The sequence below is a fragment of the Lipotes vexillifer genome, unplaced genomic scaffold, assembly GCF_000442215.2.
Source record: "Lipotes vexillifer unplaced genomic scaffold, Lipotes_vexillifer_v1.1 scaffold781, whole genome shotgun sequence".
Taxonomy (NCBI): domain Eukaryota; kingdom Metazoa; phylum Chordata; class Mammalia; order Artiodactyla; family Lipotidae; genus Lipotes; species Lipotes vexillifer.
In genome coordinates this window covers 205,028-227,228 of record NW_006790027.1, presented here as the reverse complement: position 1 = coordinate 227,228, position 22,201 = coordinate 205,028, and the positions used below count along the sequence as shown (strand labels likewise).

Below are 22,201 nucleotides of genomic sequence, written 5' to 3'. Positions count from 1 at the left end.
TTAGGCAAAAATCCAATTGTTTTAAAAAATTTGTGTTAAACATCTTTTCACATGTTTATTGGCTACTTTAATTTTTCTCTGTAGTGATGTGTAAATGGCATTGCTTTGTTTATCTTTTATTTATATTATTTATTTTGTTTTTAACCTTGCACACATTCCTGTATTGGTTGGCATATTGTTGTATTACTTTTTCTTTAATTTGCAAAAGTTGTTTATAAATTCTGGATGTAATTTTTTCTGTTATATATGATGGAAATATTTTCCTGCAATCTGTTGCTTGATGTTGAACTTTGTTATTTTTGTCATCGTTTGTCAATTGCTTAAAATTTTTTATATACTCAAAGTTACTGATTTTTTCTCTTCTGTATTTTGTGCTTTGCACAAGGTCTTCCTTTGGCCATGGAATTTTATTTTCTTGTTTGTATAAATAACCAGGTGTTTTAGCCTATCAAGTATCTTTCAAATAGCTGACTGGACTGTACTACTGCATTTCTCTTTCTCCACAGAGATCACACAAGTTTTACATTAAAACTGAGAAAGTTTGTTACTCTAGCTTTAAAGATGCTGTGGCTATGACTTTATAGTCATTTCAGCATGATGCTTTTACCAATGTAGTCATAACGAGGTAAACATTAAATTATTGTTTGGTATGTTTGACCTCAAGCATAAGCTTGAATAATTTGTGTAGATCATTAGACAAACGCTGTAGCTACACACCAAACTGCTCTTTGCATTGTTAAGCAAAGTGCTTATGTATCCATGTGTTTTCCTCAGTTCAACCCTACTGAGGCAGGTATAACTTTAATTTTTATTTACTTAATAAATTTATTTATTTTTGGCTGCATTGGATATTCTCTGCTGTGCGCGGGCTTTTTCTAGTTGCGGCAGGTGGGGGCCACTCTTCGTTTCGGTGCGGGGGCTTCTCACTGTAGTGGCTTCTCTTGTTGAGGAGCACAGGCTCTAGGTGTGTGGGCTTCAGCAGTTGCAGCACACGGGCTCAGTAGTTATGGCTTGTGGGCTCTAGAGTGCAGGCTCAGTAGTTGTGGCACACGTGATTAGTTACTCCGTGGCATGTGGGATCTTCCCAGACCAGGGCTCGAACCCATGTCCCCTGCATTGGCAGGTGGATTCTTAACCACTGCGCCACGAGGGAAGTCCTGAGGCAGGCATAACTTTAAATAGCGTACTAACTTTAAATGGCATACAATTTACCGGCAGAAAATGATTTATATAATGTATCATTGCTTAACATAATATTTTAGGTGGAGAAATGAAAGATTTGTTCATGTAAACTTTTTTTGTTTTTCTTCAGTTTTGTCGAAGCAACATGCTTCACAAGTCCTGGTTAGGAAAAGGCGTGCAAATTCTTTGATTGAAGAAACAAAAAAGGGTAATCTTGAAAGAGAATGCATTGAAGAACTGTGCAACAAAGAAGAAGCCAGGGAGGTCTTTGAAAATGACCCTGAAACGGTAAGAATTCATGAAAAGTGGTAAGTTAGCATACCTAGACATACAGTTACAGATGGAATGTTTGCAGCTTGAGTCTGTGTTCCCTTGTGTTTCTTTTTAAAGTTAATGATTGTGTATATCACCTTCCACATGTAACCACTGAAGCGTTTCAGGAGGAATTACCTTCAAAGGAAAGTGGGCTCGTTAGGGAGACACTATTTGCCAAAACCAATGTGCTCTGACCAAACTATAATTCAACTATACCTAATTATCACAAATAGTATGAACCTTGTGGTTTGTAACTACTTTCTCCCAACCAGGATTTTGTAGTGTTGGGTGAGGGGAAGGCACCTCAAGTGTGTGTGTGTGTGTGTGTGTGTGTGTGTGTGTGTGTGTGTGTGTGACTACATTGTTATCACTATGCTTCATTAATTCTCTCCATTGGCATTTTTAACCAAGCTTTAGAAAACAGAGCCTCTAATTCAGAGCTTGGTACATAATAGATACTCAGTAAATGCTTAATAAAGGATTCATTACAGTACTGTGTTCCCTGAGAATACTTTTAATTTATTCCATAAACTGTTGGGAAGTTTCCTCAGCGCACTATAAATCATCAATAGTCTCTGCGGTTGGAATTTATACCTTTAGTGTATACATTTTTCCAATTTAGTCTAGAATAAAATGATCACAAAGATCCCTAAATATCATACAGAAATATGGAGCCCCTAGATCTGATCTTTAGTCCCCTAATTTTCCTAGAGAAGGGGGTTCTTTAACATGTTCTGTGGGTAGCAGGAATATAAATAGTGCCTCTTCGAATTAGGGTGAAGAATTCAGGTTTGATAACCTTCAGGGTAACCTCAGATTATTTTCCCTGAGATGAACTGTATAACCAAAAGGAAATGAGGGAGAAAACATATGCAAAGTACCTCCTTTACCTCCGCCTTAGTTCCTGGAGCCATGAGACTAGATGAGCCATAACGAGCAGGAACCATTTGTCTATAGTTAGAGAACTTGTCCAAGACAGTAATAACTTGTGTTTTCTGGGATTGCCCTTTAATCCTCTTACCTCCACCTACTCTAATAGGTTCAAAGGGAATTTTTCCCAGGGTACCTGAAGATTCATTTTTAACACTCTCCAAGATTGAATCAAAATGTTTGTCTTAGTTTTGTTGCCTGCTGTGGAAAAGCAATTAAGACAAAAATATTTTATTTCACACAATATAACAGTGTACTCATATTGTGTAGGAAACAGATAAACACACACACACATATACACAAATTTCTTTTTATTATGGAAATTGTAAATATATCCCAAAGTAGGGAGAAGAATATAATAAACCCCAATATACCTACTTTCCCTTTCAATGATTATCAACAATCTGCCATTCTTGTTCTGCCTATTCTCTACCCCACCCACTCTAATTTTTGTTTTGTTTTGCTGGAACATTTTAAGGCAAGCCTGCATGCTCAAGACTTCATTTGATTATATTACCTATAAATACTTGAGCATGTATATCTAACACTGTAAATATGTTCTCATAGCTTAGCATCTGAGTAGCAAATGGGAAGTGAGACAGAAGCCATATGGAGGGGAGGGAAAAGGGTAGAGAAAAGAAACTCATTTATGTGTTTCCTCTCTTCCACTCATTCTGACAGTTGTGTTGTTGACAGAAGAGAAAGATGATGGAGAGAGTAAGGAAGAAATGGGAGAAATGAAAGAAGAAAAGAACCCATTTGTTATTGCTTCTCACTTTCTATCCTGCTCCAGCCGCTCCCTGCCCACATCCCTCATACCCTAGTCCACACTCCCAGTCACCACCTTATTGCTTGTCTCCCCATAGTCCTTTCACCATTACATCATCTCCTTTTGAACCAATTCATCATTGTTTATATCCTGGCTTTTGTTCTGTAGATGACAACACTGATGTCTGAATTGCTTAGTGGGAGATCTCATCTTATAAACTAGTAGCTAAGTGTTGTGTAGGTTTATATGTGAGAGGAGGAAGGAATGAGGACTTTAATTGTGTCCTGAATGAAAGTTATGTTCTGTACTTGAGATTGTTTTTGTGTAGAAACACTGGTTTCTCATGCAGAGTTCTTATGCTTTTTTTTTTTTTGCGGTACGGGGCCTCTCACCGCTGCGGCCCCTCCCACCGCGGAGCACAGGCCCCGGACGCTCAGGCCCAGCGGCCACGGCCCACGGGCCCAGCCGCTCCGCGGCACGCGGGATCCTCCCGGTCCGAGGCACGAACGCGTGTCCCCCGCACCAGCAGGCGGACCCCCAACCACTGCGCCACCAGGGAAGCCCTCTTATGCTATTAATGCTGCATATTGGATGTATTATGGCTTAAGAAGGCTTTTGTGAACTAGCCTGGGAACCTTACCATCAGAAATCATTTCTAACATTTTTCTCCTTTTGCTGAAGTGCTTTCCTTAGTCTAAATTACTGATTTACAGAAAAATTCTTGGTACATAACCAATTTATAAGTAAGGTATTACATGTACATAAGATGCTAAAAGGCAAATGGCCACTTTAATTCAATTCAAATTATGTTACTGTTATTCAGCAATGAATCTGGTGTGTGTACTCAGCATGATGTGAGATGCATCAGATGGGTATCTAACCATCATGGAAAAATTAAAAGATTTACGTAAAGGGGGCATATATAGTCACATTTAACATCTTCAGTGGGGTGGGGCCTGTTTTCAGTTTAGAAACCTTTGAAACATGATTTAATTGATCAGTATTGCTTTAAGCCTAAGCATCTTATGGCTTAATGTTATTAGTCATCTATTCCTGGTATATATTTTACTATAGAAAAAATGCTATAATGTGGAAATGACAGTTATATGTAATTTATTGCATCTTTAATATAAAAACACATTTTAAAATCGTTTTAACTTTATATGAAATTTAGATTTGCTAAGATATATTTTTTCTTTTCTTTTTTTTTTTCTAGGAATATTTTTATCCAAAATATTTAGGTAAGTTCAAAGGACCTCAATCATATAATCTGAGAAATGGAAGAAAACTTAAATATGATGAAGCCCAATCCTCCACTCATATATATTTCATCCAGTACAATTTCATTAGCCTTGGGAGTAAGATCTCTCTCATTCTATATGCAAAATTTCTGTCCTTTTATTTAAAGTCGTGTAGATGAATTTGGAATGGTTCTTTTAATTACTATGTGACATTTTGACTTTTAGTCTTTTTCATTTTTTTGTCTTTCTCATAAAGAGTCACTGAGCTGATGCAAAGTTATATTTAGGTAACAGAATATTATCTATAAGTACATGAGTTTTCATGGGTTATCTTTTTTTTTAACACCTTTATTGGAGTATAATTGCTTTACAATGGTGTGTTAGTTTCTGCTTTACAACAAAATGAATCAGTTATATATATACATATGTTCTTCACAGGTTATCTTTTTTTTTTGCGGTACGCGGGCCTCTCACTGTTGTGGCCTCTCCCGTTGCGGAGCACAGGCTCCAGACGCGCAGGCTCAGCGGCCATGGCTCACAGGCCCAGCTGCTCCGCGGCATGTGGGATCTTCCCAGTCCGGGGCACGAACCCGTGTGCCCTGCATCGGCAGGCAGACTCTTAACCACTGCGCCACCAGGGAAGCCCAATTGTGTTGTTTTAAGATGCTAAGTTTGTGGTAACTTGTTACGCAACAATAGAAAACTAATACTCAAGGCATATATAATTTTGAATTAGGCTGAATGTATTAATATTGCTAATTTTGTTCCATGTGCTAGCTAGAGCCCCAGCTTCAGTTCTAACAGCTGGTTTGGTTAGCTAATGCTATCGCAGACAAAATCTTGGCACCAGGGAAGCCCCATGGGTTATCTTTTAATGAAAGGAAAGATCTCTACACTCTCCAGAGCTTGTGACATAATTATCATTTAAATATTGATAGAAATTATTAACAACTTCCCACTTTGCAACACCATTTCCTCATTTCCTACAATATCCCATCCATGTTTTGCCTTTGGATACAAAAGCAGAAGGAGTGAGGTAGCATTTCCATACCTAAAGAGATTAGATGATTTCAACTAAATGTCAATTAAAAGGCTACAGTTTGTTCTAAATAAATATAAAAATATTTTATTAATATTTTTTGGAGACTTGTCAGCATTTCCAAAGAATGGAAGTGGAGTAGCATTTGTACATGTCTTTCTGATAAGATTCTCTATAGGTCCAGCCCACAGAGGTTTGCTCTCCCTCTTCCTTTGAGCTCAGAATAGTCCCCATCTGTGCATCTTTCTACCCCACTCTCATGCCAGCCAACATGAGACTCCAAGGCCTGCAAAACTGAAAAGTAAATCTTCCTTGAAAAAAAAAAAAAAGTAGGAATGTACTCTGATATACAGTAATAACTATGAAGTTTAGTGTTGTTAATATAATTTAGCAAATAACTATTTCTATTAAACTCTCATTTCTCTTGAAATTTTAGGGTTTAATTATAGTTTAGGGTATTACACTTTGTTTTTGTTTTACTTCTGAATACCCATGCAGAGATCCCAGAGACCATCTGTAGATAGGGGACTATATATACCTTTCCCCCTTTCCTAGGGAGCCTTACATTGAATTGATGGTATGTACTTACATTTACCCTTCAGGACAATTAACAAGGTAAGAGCCCAACATCACTGGGAGAAGACCCTTTCTGAACCAAGTGCTCTTTTTCATAGTTCCTGAAGTGGTTACTCTTCCCTTTTTTGAGTGTCCACGATGGTGTGAATCTTATTTTTGTGGCAAATCCGGAGTCAAGGAGACCCAGCTATAATACACTGCCTCTCATTTCACCCTCTCATCAACTGCAGGACATCGGTTCAATGGTATCTCTCTTTAGAACTCCATAGCATGACCCTTTTCTGTTCTTGGGCTGCTGGGTATTTTACAGTTGACTTATTATAATTTCTTTTTATTAATTCCAATTGAACATTTATCTCCCGCAAGATCTTAAAATTATTTAACCTCTATGAGTTATAGTTTTCCAATTTGTCAAGTGGTTAGTAACAATTTACCTAATAAGTTTCTAGCAAGAAATAAAATGAGGTAATGTTTTCAAAGCACTTAGTAAAATATGTCATGCTAGTTCTCTTCATTTTTTTCCCCTAACTTCTCCTCTTGTCCTATTTTCTTTTCTTTCCTTACCTTCCCTTTTCTAGCTGCTAATAACAGACTTAAGCAGTTTCATTCAAATTTGGAAAGAGGATACTATAAAAATTGTGTAGTGATATTATTTATGACTTTAGATATGAAAATTCAACAAGATTTTCTAAAAACTTTAGCTATCATATCTGAGATATACATCCATGAAAAACATTTCTTCTTTGTAAAGTTATGCTTTGACTCCTTACTTTCTAAAGCAAAAATTAAAGGTTTATAATCTTAAAGTCAAGAAAAGATAGACTATCAAGACTATTTCAGTCTCTCCATTTTAGGTAGGAATTTAAATATTTTGTAATTAAAATGGACAATATTTGGCTGTTAAAATTATAAGCTTACATTAAAATATAGTATTATTCCTTGTTTCTTAGGTCCATGTAATGAGGCTGTGTTTCTGCAGGCATCAACACTCTGGAAGATAACGTACCTTTGATCACAGAGTACATTTGGATAAACATAAATAACATTTTAATACAACATTATGTGTTTTGGAAAAGTTAGATAAAATCTTTTTCTTTTTTTCCTTCCATTCCTCTCAACTGCCTCTGTTTCTACTCAGCTTTCTCTTTTATTTGCCTATCTTATTTGGAAGCATGATAGAAAAGCCAAGCCCTAAAAAAAGAAAATAATAATGATATGATGTGGACTCTAGTCTCAGACATAAAAATTTCTACTGTGTCGGTTTAGGAAACTTATTTAACTTTTCAGGTTCTGTATTTAACTTACACTATAACTATATTTTCTAACTTCAGAGCTGTTGGGAATATCGAATAAGTATATGTATATAGATAGATTTTTTTATGTCAAACTTTCTTCAGATGTAAAGTATTATTATTAATTAACTTATATAGTGAAACAAAAAATATACTTTTAAAAATATTTTTTTATTTTATTTATTCATTTTTGGTTGTGTTGGGTCTTCATCACTGCACACGGGCTTTCTCTAGTTGCAGTGAGCGGGGGCTACTCTTCACTGCGGTGCGCGGGCTTCTCATTGTGGTGGCTTCTCTTGTTGCAGAGCATGGGCTCTAGGCGCATGGGCTTCAGTAGTTGTGGCACGCAGACTCAGTAGTTGTGGCTCGCTGGCTCTAGAGCGCAGGCTCAGTAGTTGTGGCACACGAGCTTAGTTGCTCCACAGCATGTGGGATCTTCCCAGACTAGGGATCAAACCCGGGTCCCCTGCATTGGCAGTCAGATTCTTAACCACTGTGCCACCAGGGAAGTCCCCCAAAATATACTTTATTTCTTTTTGCGGTACGCAGGCCTCTCACTGTTGTGGCCTCTCCCGTTGCAAAGCACAGGCTCCAGACGCGCATGCTCAGAGGCCATGGCTCATAGGCCTAGCTGCTCCGCGGCATGTGGAATCTTCCCGGACCGGGACACGAACCCATGTCCCCTGCATTGGCAGGCGGACTCTCAACCACTGTGCCACCAGGGAAGCCCCAAAATATACTTTTTATTATGATATATTTTTTGATTCACATTTTATATTTTGGTCTTTAGTTACAAGCATATGTGATGAATTCCACTGTTGAAAACAGAAAAGAAATACTCTAAGTTAAGTCTTTCTGTCTTTTGATGTGTATATCCTGCAGGCCAATGGTCCTAATTAGGGGGTGGGGGGAACCTTTATAATTTTGTCTCTGGTAAACCTAACAGTAATTTTACTAATTACCACAGCTCATGCTGGGAGCTCCTTAGAGTGAGATAAGGTCACCCAAGAAATTAGACCACTAATACTAACCCATACTTTTTGGCAGTGTTTGGATTTAGAGTTGTAAGTGTTCAGAAATCACATTAGTCTATCCATATACTGCACTGAAAACATGGAATTTGGGCATAAATACTCTGCATTTCATTATATAAAGATAAGTTTTTAAGTTGTGTTCTTTTCCTTAGAAAATGGAATAAACTCTGCCATCTATGTTGGGCTTTAAAATATCACCCACTAGAATGGATGATTAAATTAATGGGAGAAGAACTTCTTGGAAAGAATGCTAAATTCTGAGCCAAAATGTAAACATCAGAAATAGTTTTTAGTTTCTAGTTCTTGCCAAATTGGTGGATTAGCTCAGACTGCTGACTTCTCTTAAAATCATCTCAAGAGAAACAATAGCATTCCAGGCACTAATAATAACAGAATAAAATGAAAACAACAAGAAATGTGAGAAACCCATGGATAGACTGAAGGCTGTTTGACCTAGTATGGGGACCTGGGGTTCTGACTGCTGAGGCAGCAGTAAGAGGACAAATTGGATAGTTAAAAAAGAACCTAAGCATTCAAATCAAGCAAATTTTTAAAAGTACAACAGAGCAAGCCCTGAGTAGCAAAAAATAAGGAAATAACAAAAGTAGAGATAGAAATAAGTTAAATGGAAAACAAAAGGGAAGATTAACAAAATAAAATCTCGTTCTTTGAGAAGGTAAAGTAAGGAAAGTAAGTTAGACTGACCTCTGGCAAGAATAATCAAGGAAAAAGAAAAAAAGGGAAAGAAGAAATGCCAAAACAAAAAGTGTAGGACAAAAGGGGGAAATACTATAAACCCAGCATAGATTGGATTTATAATCATAAAATAAAGATTATAAAATAAAATATAATCATAAAAAGTTACAAAATATGATCATATAATAATATGGATATAGGAACTGTTGCAGTCTAGAACCAAGATTTCTTTCTAGGATGTTCTGTCCTGACCACTGGAACCTCTCCTGAAAGTGCCTCTTTCTTAGGCTTTCCTCCCCGATGGCCCGAGTTTCTATTTCTAATTCCGTTTCTTAGGAGAGCTTCTGCTTCAGGCTACAAAAGCTAAGGCAATCTCTCCCCAACTCTCACCTTCCTACTCATTCTCTCCAACTTCCTCCATTCCTGTTGGGCAGCAAGAAAGAGAAGTGGGAAGGTAAGGGATCGGGACTGCACTGCTTTGGAGTAGCCATGCAACTTGCTCTTCTCACTGTAATTCTAAATGCAGGTTTCCAAAAAAACATTATCACATATATTAGTATGGACTTATATATAAGGTGCTTTATGGGTTAAACCTACTTTGTAATCTGGCCTGGGGTCCTAATCACCATATGAAGTCATTTCACCTGAACCTCTAGCTTAAGGGTTTCAAGTTTTAGCTGTCAGATTTGTCCAGAAGTGCAAAATGAGGCTTTCTTACAAATGAGAATCCTAATGGAATGTTCACACTAGAATAAGATAATTCTGGAAGTGGGTGATTCAAGAGGAGAGACAAATGAATTCAGGGAAAGAATACTCAAGACTTAAAATTGCCTAGGTCTCACTGGGCCTCCAGAAAGACCACGATGATGTAAAGTATTGTTTCTATGGGAAAATATTATAACCTACTTTGGTAGGTTAAATAATGACCCCCTAAAGATGTTCATGTCCTGTCCTCAGAACCTCTAATGTTACCTTAAATGTTGTCTTTGAAGATTAAGTTAAGGATCTTGAGATGGAGACATTAGTCTGTATTATCTGGGTGGTTCCAATGTAGTCACAAATGTTCTTAAACAAGAGAGGCAGGAGGTCAGAGTTGGTAGTAGTTCATATGACAATAAAGCAAGAGTTGAGAGTGATATGAGGATGGGGCCATGAGGCAAGGAATGCAGGTGGCTTGTAGAAGCTGAAAAAACTGAGGAAATAGATTCTCCCTTGGAGTTCTAGAAGGAATGCAGCCCTAACAACACCTTAATTTTAGACCTCTGATCCCTGTAACTGTAAGATAATAAATCTGTGTTATTTTAGGCCACTGAGATTGTGTTTATTTGTCACAAAAGCAATTGGAAAGGAATATACCCACTGACTTCAAATGAGCCTTTAAACCCATCTGTGATAAATTGCATTCTCCAAAGGTGGCTGCAAAACTATCTCTCATCTCACATACTCTTCTGCAATGTCATCTTGCCACTTCCCCATCACTATGTGGAATCTATCCTTTTCTCTCTCCTCCAAATCAGGGTGGACCCGGAGACTGCTTTGATCAGTAGACTATGGTGCAAGTGATACAATGCCTCTTAACTGGGCTGGCAGCTTCCGCCTTCTTCCTCTCGCAAGCTAGGTACCATGAAAGCAGTGCCACTTTAGGACTGCATACTCAGGGAAACTCAACCACATGGAGAAGCCCTGAAGCATGGTATACTGTGTGGAGATAGAGATGCTAAGGAACCTGAGCTGTCAGACATATGAGTGAAAAGCCATCCAGGAGGTGGATCTTCCCAACCCAGCCACCCTGGCTGATCCCATGTGCAGCAGAGACAAACAGCTTAACTAAACCCTTTCTAAACATTTGATCCACGGATCATGAGCAAAATAGAATGACTATTTTAAGCCACTAATTTCGGGAGTTGTTTGTTACTCAGCAAAAGATAACCAAAACACCACCTTTTTAGTGAGTTGGTGACTATCTGTCCAATGAATTTTAAAGTCTGTACGTATTTTATCTCTATTATTTCAGCCGTTATTTCTGCCAGATTGCTATATCTAATTTCACAGAGTTCTAGTAAGAGATAAAATGAATAAAGAAAACCTGCTTTGTAATACTGAGGCATTATAGAAATATTATTTTGTTAGTCTCTATGCAACATTGGAAGAATTGGAAGTTGCCTACGGCAACCAGAAACACTGACTTAATTCTACTGACTTAATTATAGACAATTTCTAAATTAGGCTCTGGTCTATAGATTTGAGGGTGACTTTAGGTCTCCGCTACAGAATTAAGAACATAGATTTATGTGGCAATAAATTTCCCTGCTAATTCAAGATATTTTTCACTTCTGGCTTTAAGGTTCTTTTCCAAAGAGAAGCCTCTATAAATCTATTTTTCATGATTCTGTGTTTATTGCAATCTTGCTTGTAGATTTTTAATTTTTCAAAAAGGTAGATGGAAACATTTAGGATTGACATTTTGAATGCTGAATCATGTAAATCTACAGAAGCATAAATATTCTACCACTTTGGATAATTTCTACCATGATTTCAGATCAAGTAAGTGTGTCTGCTCTAAGATTACACTTGTTTGTATTTACAGGTTGTCTTGGCTCCTTCAGAGCTGGATTATTCACTACTGCTCGTCTGTCAACTCATGCTTACCCTGACCTAAGGAGCTGTGTCAATGGTAAACACCTCTACCATCAGTTTAAAAAACAAAACAAAACAAAAACCTGCAAGTAAAGTACCCCCATATAAATATAACTAATGTTTAAAAATCAACAAATGAGCCCTTGAAGGGCTGCAAGGCCCAGCAAGGAGGTATTCTCAAAATGCATTTGAAGGAATGTTTTTTATTTATTTATTTTTATTTTTTTGGCCATGCCACATGGCTCTAACACTGGATCAAATTGGCCAAATAATTATTTCTTTCAGTATTTATTTATTTGTTTATTATTTATTTAGTTTAAACTTTTTATTGAAGTATCATACATATATGTATGTATGTGTACAGCAATGTACACGAAAGATAAATTTTTTTCTTTTTTCTTTTTTTGACCACATTGTGTGGCTTGTGGGATCTTAGTTTCCCCACTAGGGATTGAACCTGGGCCACAGCAGTGAAAGCGCTGAGTCCTAACCACTGGACCGTCAAGGAACTCCCTGAAGGAATGTTTTTTAGATGTAAATGCTGCTGTTTTACTTAAAATGAATTTTCCACCTAATGTTTAAATTGAAGTGTTCTTTGTTTGCCAAGCTTTAGGTCATTGACTTCAGAATTTTATTCCCAAGAGTTTTAATTTGGCTGTTGTTGCATAATCATGTACTTATGACCAAATGTTAGAGTTGATTAATAGGTCAAAGTGGAACCACGTTTATTTTTCTGACTTTTGGCATCAACAATATAAATGTGGAAAATCTTGTGATATCAAATTAGCCTTTTCCCCCTGAAGTTCACATAAGGCCTAGTGATAATTCTCATAGATATTTTGTCTCTAGTTTATCAATTTCCTGACTTAGAATCAGAGAGAAAAAGGTGAAATTGCAACATGTAAGTTGGGATGTTTGTCCAGTGAATATTTTAAATGTAGCATTGGCATTATTGAGATATTCATTCGTGTGCATTTTCTATAATTCAAAATTAGTTGTAACTACACAAGTAAAACAGTTTGCCTAAACGTGTATATTTAATTCATACTTTATTTTGTAATTTACCAAAGGACAGAAAAATAATTTGATAATTTCCTGATTAACCTGTTTTCTGTCATTTTAACTAATACCTAATTTTCAAAAAATTTGATTTTATGAGGACTTTTTTGAAAAGTTCAGTAATTAGGTTTTAATTAGATTAAAAAATTTTTTTGTTTGCAAGTAACAGTTTGCTTTGCTAACATAAGCAAAGGAGAATGTAAAGGAAGGATGGAAGGAACTTGCAGATGAGCTAGGAAGGCTGGAGAAACAGGTGTGGAATCATGCAGGAGTCAGGGACCACTGCAGTGTCTAGTGAGGTAAGAGTGACCACAAATAAGTCAAGACACAAATGGGCATATCATTTAAGATAGTGATAAAGTGCTGTGACATTTTATGAAGAAAATGTCCCTCCTTAGGAATCACAGTATTCTGCTACCTGTTGCCCAATGTCTGAAAACCATTTGACTAGAATTCTATTTATTTAAAGCAGGAGAATAAATCTGGTCCCTGTTATTCTATCTTAGCCCAATTTGGAAGTTCCAAATTTTTCTATTGATACTACACTATTTCTGTTGATATTGAGTAGTTTTATTGTTCTGCCTACCTCATGGAATTGTTTTAAGGATCAAATAAGGTAATATATGAAAAGAACATTAAATTACAGTTATAAAGTACTGTATATATATGCAAATATAAAAGTAGCTCCCTTTTACAAAATATAAAGATGTGTCTAATGGATCCACTTTTCTTAATGAAAAAGTATTTGAAGGAATGAGTTGTAATTTTTTTCCATTGACCATAGGCTTTGTGCACAGGATTCTATTAAAGGGTGTATAATTCTATTCTACCATGGCATGTGGTAAAAATTAAATAGACATATATTTCCTTCAGCCATTTCAGACCAGTGTAATCCTCTGCCATGCAATGAAGATGGATATATGACCTGCAAAGATGGCCAAGCTACATTCACTTGCATTTGTAAATCAGGTTGGCAAGGAGAGAAGTGTGAATTTGGTATGTACAGTAAACCCAGCTGGCTTATCTGGATTGGCCTCCTGAAAAGTTCTCTGAAGGTTTCATTACTTTAAAAGTAATTTATTTCCTCCTTTTTAGATATAAATGAATGCAAACATCCTTCAAATGTAAATGGAGGTTGTAGCCAGATTTGTGATAATACACCTGGAAGTTACCACTGTTCCTGTAAAAGTGGTTTTGTTATGCTTTCAAATAAAAAGGACTGCAAAGGTAAGAGTAAGAAGGTAGACTAAAAAGGTCTTTACTATGTGAGAGCAAAATTCAGTTAGAGGAATTTCCCCAGGAAATTCTTCGAAAACTCTTAGGTTGTAAGTGCTTGTAATAAGTATACATTATTATCTACCTTGAAACCTTGTGATACTATGGGACTGCCTTTGGTTTATTGTTTATAGAGTATTTTTTTACTCACAGAGTATTTTGTTGTCTTCATATTGTGTGTGCATGTGTGTACATGCACGTGTTTTAATGAAGAATTTCATTATATGGTGATAAAATGAAGTTTTAGTGCAAGTCCTTGCATACTACAGTCTTTGCGAAATCGTTGTTTATCCTTTTTCTTCCAGACACTATAATATTATATCCTTTATTCCAATAAGATAAACGGTTTACAAATAAATCACCACAATCCTTAATAACTTCTTTCACTGTATTTTATATTTTCTTGTCAGAAATACCTTTCTAATTTCCAATATAAACCCTGTTGTGGTTTTGAAAAAGATGAAGCTCTGGTTTTCCTTCTCTTTATACATCTAAGATCACATCACTGGTCATAACTTTTTTTCTTTTTTAATTTCAGACTTAAGTGATTCCAGTCAGTTAGTTTAGCTTTTTAAGTCATTTTACTAGTGTATTTCTTTTTTTTAAAATTATGCTTCTCTTTCCCCCAAATTTTACCTTTCTTTTTTCTGCACAATGTCTTTTCCATTAGACTGCTTTAACTACCTTTACTAAATCTTCAAATATAAGTGCTAGGTACGTGGATGACTAAAAATGAAATTCTCCAGCCTGAAGTTAAATTTTGCCTTTAGAAAATGGGAGCAAGTTATTCTTTCTTCTCTCCTTTCCTCCTTCCCTTCCTTTCTTCCTTCTTTCCTTCCTTTTCTTCCTTCTTCCCTCCCCCCCCTTCCTCCTTCCCCCCCTCTCTTTTTCTTTTTCCCACCACTTCTCCTCTTTTTGTGATGAAGTAAAAAAATTTAGTGAGTTAAAATGTAAAGTTTTCTTTTTCAACTCTATTCATATCTGCTTTGGTAAATCCTTAACTTGAATTCATATTCAAGGAGTAGTCTGTCCCTCACTGTACTGTAGTGTTTGGTCTAGCATAGTTTACTATAATATCATTTAAAGTGCAATTGAGTGACTCTAAGGTGAACTGTATAAGCTAACGATTTATTATGAGCAGTTATCCAATTTCAGATTATATATCTTTTTTGAAGGTGTTTGAGGTTAGAGATTTAGAATATCAATATCATTAAAATACCAGTTATAGAAAACCATTATAATGAAGGGATACCATACGCATTCCACCAGCAAATAATACCCATTAAAACTTCTACATCTAAATGCTTGAATAGTCTATACTGCTAAAGAATTTGTGATTTATATTTTTAATTAATAGGAATTTAATCCTTATCCATTGAGTTAATACACCTTAACAAAAAGTTCTCTTATAAATGAGTGTCTCTGATGATCAGAACATACGTTCTTGTATTCTTCATTTACGTAGTCTTTTATCCATGATACCTAAGTAATAAAGTACAGACCTAGAATAAGAATATGTATACAACTGTTACAGTAGGGCCTTTGCTAAAATGTGGATATGGCTGGGATTAAGCTGCCAGTAAATGTGCAAAAATGCAAGAATAAAACTTTTCATCAGACATTAGATGTCAGTGTAGAGTCATAAAATGTACGTGCTATAACTGACACTCATGATTTAAATGAGTCCTTGTAATATGCCTCAAACCAAATAAATTTAGTCATATGTTTTTACTTTCTGTTGAAAATATGGATTTTAGCTCTTTTTAGAAAAGTATTTTTTGAAGTAATTGTAGATTCACATGCAGTTGTAAGAAATAATAAAAAGAGATCCCATGTACCCTTTTCCCAATTTCTCCCGATAGTAAAATCTTACAAAACTATAGTACCTTATAACACCCAGGATATTGTCACCAATACAATCAACATACAGAAAAATTCCCTTACCACAGGGGTTGATTCATTTATTTTTGTGCAGGTCATTTTAAATAGAGAAATGTCTGAAAATTTGGCTGTTAGTCTGTGGAAAAATTAAACTATCAATATCAACTTTTTAGAGTAGAAAATATATTTTTCATTCTGAGCTCACCTTTCCTCAGAGAGTACAATGAAAAGAGTTCACTAATAATTACACCTCTATTGAACTGTTTCTGTCACTTGTTTTGCTTTTCTCACAGGTGCTTATTCAGTAACTAGCTGCAATCAATACTTTGTCTCCTACTCTACTATGTAATATAATAAACGCATCTGAAATTTCTGGAATAGTAATTTAACTAAAATTGACTCTGAAGTAGCTGCACTTTATAAATACTTTAACACCTTACCCAATCCCATTTAAAATTTGAATCACTCTTGAATACTTTAAGCCACGATAGTAGTATGCAGATTTAGCTATTGTCCATTTCCAAAGGAAAGGTGTAAGACTGATGAGCCATCTCATTTTTATTTTTTATATTTGTGATAATACAGAGTAAATATGCTGTTAAGACCATATCTCAGAAACATGTATTTAAGAATACATATTAAGAATATGATGAGTCTCTTCTTCCATTTATTTTCATACTGTATCCTGGTAGATAAGAAAAAAAAGCTCTGTTTTTTCTTTTACGTGACTACAAAGGAAATAGCAACCATCAATCAAATTCCCTATGTATTTGTATAAAGAAATCATATTTAGTGAACTGATATATCATGATAGATTTAATATTTTGTTATTCCCAGGCCACTTTGTTGTCTTATTAGATATATTAAACTAGATCCAGGAAACACAAATCAAGGGGTCTTTGCTAGTATCTTCTGGTATGGGAAAAATGTTTTTTAATATACTGGTTTCATTTATAGATGTGGATGAATGCTCTGTGAAGCCAAGCATTTGTGGCACAGCTGTGTGCAAGAACATCCCAGGAGACTTTGAATGTGAATGCACTGAAGGCTACAGATACAATCCCATATCAAAGTCTTGTGAAGGTAAAGTTCTGGTGGTGTCATTGGTAGTGAAGAGGGTGTTTGCACCCTGATTTGATATGAGAAGCATTGGTTCTTTAGTAGTGTGCAATCTGATTGGCCCTCTAAGCTGTATATGAATTGGAGACCTCCCATATATGATAGAAGCAAAAGAACACATTTTAAAAATTATTTATTTATTTATTTATTTACTTTTGGCTGTGTTGGGTCTTCGTTGCTGTGCACGGGCTTTCTCTAGTTGCAGCGAGCGGGGGCTACTCTTCATTGCGGTGTGTGGGCTTCTCACTGCGGTGGCTTCTCGTTGCGGAGCACGGGCTCTAGGTGCACGGGCTTCAGTAGTTGTGGCTCACGGGCTCTAGAGCGCAGGCTCAGTACTTGTGGTGCACAGGCTTAGTTGCTCCGGCTTGTGGGATCTTCCCAGACCAGGGATCGAACCCGTGTCCCCTACACTGGCAGGCGGATTCTTAACCACTGCGCCACCAGGGAAAAAACACATTTTATAATATTCAAAGATAAAAAGAACTTCAAGCTCGAAGGAAGAACACATGCAAAAAAGAAAGGCAAATTTAAAAATCATGTGGGTGTTACAACAAGGGTGGTTAGAAACCTTCGGTTTTATACCAAGCTTTTCAATGATTTTCTGTGCATATATCAGTGTGCCTTTTATTGTAAAATAGTAAATGACCTAGTTCTATTATAATTAAATACATGTAAAAGAAAATCTCTTCATAACCAAATGATAACCAAGCTCTAAAACCTTGAGAAGTACTGATTAGTAATGTTAGTGCCTGTGGTTTTGGGAGAGCCCCTTGGAGCTTATGATTCCTTCATTTGGCTCCAGTGGTGCTGCCATGTGTGCCTCAGGTAGCTTAGATATGTTAGAGCTGGGGTCCCCAACGGCCGGGCCTACACTGGTCCACGACCTGTTAGGAAAAGGCCACAGAGCAGGAGGTGAGGGGCGGGTGAGCAAGCGAAGCTCCATCTGCCGCTTCCCATCTCCCCCCATCACTCACATTACCTCCTGAACCATCCCCCCACCGTCCGTGGAAAAATTGTCTTCCACGAAACCAGTCCCTGGTGCCAAAAATGTTGGGGACCACTGTGTTAGAGAGATTTTTTTAAAAAGCATGGATATATAAAAATTATCTCATATCCTCTTTTGAATTTTTTAAAATTTCAAAATGAATTTAATACCATGACTAAAACGAATCAAATCAATAATTTTTCTATTGTGGCAAAATATATATATAAGATTTCCCCTTTAACCATTTTTAAGTGTACAGTTCAGGGGCATTAATTACATTCACACAGTTATGCAGCCATTACCATATCTGTTCCAAAACTTTTCCAAGCAGAACTCTGTAACGTTTAAGCAATAAATTCCCCCTCTTCCCTTTCCCAACCCCTGATAACCTCCAACTTACTTCTGTCTCTATGAGCTTGCCTAAATTGATAATAATCTTAGAATAGTTTTTTTTTCAACTATTTGTACTCCTTTTGAGATTTTGATGTGTTATATCCTTATGCACTCACTGAAAAATATCCCCCCAACCCACCATTTCTACTCTCCCACCACTCCAGGTGGAAATTACTGTAGTAAGCCCTAAGCATTGGCAGACTTATTATTAGCCAACTTCATCATCAATATTGTAGTTATATTCAACGAATGACAGATTTTTTTAAAAAGATATAAATGTGAAAATGTAAATATATTTATATATAAATATATAATACTTTATTACTCTAGTTATACTATTCAATTTTTATGGTACTGAGGGTTCACTAATTTGGGGGGTCTATTTTAAGGCATTTTATAAGGGAGAACTTATATGCTATAATAGTATTTGAGTTTGGGAATTTTCAAAGATCACAGGGTGTATTCATCAAAAAGGTCAAGGATCGTAGGTAGCTCTGAAGTGTACTTTAGCTGAAGTATCTTATTACAGCTTTTCAAGAATGATTTTCTTAAAATATGGAGTAGGAACAGGGACCATATAGAAGATTTCACAGTATGAGAGGTAATAACACAGTGAGGTTTTTTGTTTTTTTACATAAGAAATAAATATATGTCCTTAAATTGTCACCAGTAATCATTGCATTATGGAAAGTGAAATTTTCTTGATATGATCATTTAATCTCCAATTACGTTAACCTTCAATTAAAAGGGATCTTTTCTTCCCTTCCTTTCCCTATCTTCCTATCCTCCTCTCCCTCCTCCTCCCTTCCTCTCCCCTCCCCTTCTCTTCAAAGCCAGGAGTTAAGAAGTAGCGTCAATGGAATTCATATGATCAGATGTGACAGTTACGTGGAGACTCTCAGTCTTTTTTCTTCAAAATCATAAAATTAGTATAATTGTTACATCTTTATTAATTACTGAAAGTTATTCATTAAATTTGTTGGTCAGGTATATAAATAAATAGAAATTACACTTGTAACTCACTTAAATTTCCATGGCAAGTGATTTGTGATTTGATGTCAAAGGAATGTGATTTGATGTCAAAGGAATTTCTTTCACTAAGGATTTATTATCATTGATTATCTCATACTAAAATCAACATAGTCCTTCTTCTGTGGGATTGAACATTTAGGAGATATTAAAATTTATGTTCTCTTTTACCCCAGATGTGGATGAATGCTCTGAGAACATGTGTGCTCAACTTTGTGTCAATCACCCTGGAGGTTACTCTTGTTACTGTGATGGGAAGAAAGGATTCAAACTTGCTCAAGACCAGAAGAGTTGTGAGGTAACATTTTGCAAGGCTAACCTTCCCATCTCTTTTTTAAAATGAAAGAACCAGGTACTTATTTCCACACAGTTGAGGTAAATCAAGAGAATACAGATGTCTATCATAATTGCTGTAGTTCAAAGCAGGCTATGAGTCACAATCCATTTTACTAATTTTGGTCATGTAAGTGGTAAACATTGTGGATAATTAGTGACTGGATTAAAAGAAAGAAAAGCTGCAGGGCCACAGTTCAGAGAGTGCTCATCTGTATAGCCTGTACATTTATAAAATGCACAGTGTATGTTTATTTAAGAAGCTAAGAAAAGCTGAGGTTTATACTCCTCTTTGTGAGAAAAAAGTCTTTCATAGAACTTTAGAGAAAACATTTTCCAGTGTCTGCTTTTCTTTATCGCACTCTGACAAGTTTGATCATGCCGCAGGCATGTTAGTACTTGCAAGAGTGCTCATAAAATCTCAGGTGGAAACAACTTTGTCAGAGTAGGATTTAGTTGGGGTTTAAGTATATGGAAATTTGGAGAGGTCAATTTTGTTAATTTGTATCTCTCCAAATTGCTTTTAGTTACTAAGATTCAATTCATAATTGATCCAGAAATTGAATGTTGGGGGTAGGTTCTAGTTCTTCTTCCACTGTAATAAATAGGTCAACATTTGAAGCTCTTTTTTTTCCTAAATAAGGATCACATGTTAGTGATCTTTAGTCAAATTCTTGAATCTCTTTTAATTTTTAAAAGTTAAAGTGAAATTTCAAATGCTTATGAAGCAGACAGTAAAAAAACCCTAAACTAAATAATGATTTAATCATGAATTTACACATACCTCTATATCTGCTACCCAGAGAAAGCTGTTTATGTCCAAAAAATGTAACATTTCATGTTATGCCACCTACTTGGTAAAGAAAGGTAAGGTAAGCTAGTTGGCATACGTAATAACGTTGGTAGTACTTTATTGGACTGTATTGTGTTCATGTCTATTTTGTAATTTGGTTTTCTATTATTTCAGTATTTGTTGTAATTACACATTACCATCTACCTTGGAATAGATTTATGGAAGTTCTAAGAGGAAATGAGATATTATTTCTGGACCTAGATTTAATACAGTGCTGTTTACACAGTTCCCCCCAGAATATCCCTGTATGTATGCCCAAGAACTTCTCCCTTAAAAAACTTTCCATTTTAATATTTGTTTTTGCTCTTAGAAGGAAAAAACCTTGATGTTACATCAGATGACTCTAAATCACTTTTTTTTTTTTGGTGAATTCCTTGGAGATTGCAGTGATATCTTACTTTATATTTAACCCATTCAGATTTTCCAGCATTCCCTTTACTATCTAGATAGCAAATTTTTGCTCAGAAAAATTTTGGCTTAATAAGACTTTAAAACATGTGTATTCTTGGAGATTATACTGATGGACTATACAAGGAAGTAAAAGATATTGCTTTATTATTACCATGGGTGTTCTTAATTTATTTTAGTGTATCACAGAGGATACATTTGACAAGAACACTAGGAAATAGAGAAAGGATGATACCCTGACACAAACACCAAGTAGTAACCTACGCTTTTTGTTTGTTTTGTTGCCTTTTCTCCAGGCTGTTCCAGTGTGTCTTCCTTTGAACCTTGACAAAAATTATGAATTGCTTTACTTGGCAGAGCAGTTTGTAGGGGTTGTTTTGTATTTAAAATTTCGTTTGCCGGAAATCACCAGGTGAGGTACCAATGTCAATGATAATTTCTAGAGATAAGCAGGTCACGACATAAGAAAAGAAGTGACTGAAAGGTTTAAAATGTATGAAATTTTATTATCAGATAAGTTAGGTGTATTATCAGTCAGATGATATGAGGTACCCCAAAGTTCATTTTTATCTTTACACATAATTTTCATGCTTGAATCATTTGGGGTCGTTCTAGGCTGATTTTCTCCAATGATCATTTTATCTTAATCCATAGTTCTTCCTTTTCTAGTGAATACATATTTACTAAGAAGCTAGGAAAGTAGATTTAATGTATTTGTGAGATTTTCATTCTTTATACATGTTGTTAAAAATTCAGTAATGAGAAATATTCAAAATACTGCTTTTAGAATATAGTTATATTCATAATTATTAAGGAAACTATATAAGATTGCTTAAGTAGTATTTTAAAGGAATGCATCACATGATTTTAGTTGACTATCTGGGTACTTTATCTGCCATTCCTGTAGTTAGGCTGACTTTCGGGAGGGAGTAATTGCTTCTATTTTTGAGTCATGACTCTAATTATCAAATTTTCTCAGAGCCATACATTGTTGGAACTAGGAAAAGAATTTCAGAATTTTGTTGGAATAATGGAAAGGAAACATTTGAGACTGATTATATAGAGTCAAAATTTTAAAATATTTTAATTAGATAAGCATGAATATTTAGAATTTAATTCATTAGATATATGAGTGATTATTCATTAAATAATTCA

General features: G+C 35.7%; 1 protein-coding gene across 1 annotated transcript in view; it reads left to right on the top strand.

Annotated features, from left to right (window-relative positions):
• PROS1 (protein S) overlaps window positions 1-22,201 on the top strand; it is a 57,792-nt gene that overhangs the window by 16,995 nt on the left and 18,596 nt on the right. The window contains exons 2-9 of the mRNA XM_007463196.1: window positions 1,313-1,470; window positions 4,413-4,437; window positions 11,662-11,748; window positions 13,644-13,766; window positions 13,866-13,997; window positions 16,884-17,009; window positions 19,629-19,750; window positions 21,343-21,458. Of these exons, the coding sequence (XP_007463258.1) occupies window positions 1,313-1,470; window positions 4,413-4,437; window positions 11,662-11,748; window positions 13,644-13,766; window positions 13,866-13,997; window positions 16,884-17,009; window positions 19,629-19,750; window positions 21,343-21,458 (889 nt within the window). The remainder of the gene's footprint in view (window positions 1-1,312; window positions 1,471-4,412; window positions 4,438-11,661; window positions 11,749-13,643; window positions 13,767-13,865; window positions 13,998-16,883; window positions 17,010-19,628; window positions 19,751-21,342; window positions 21,459-22,201) is intronic.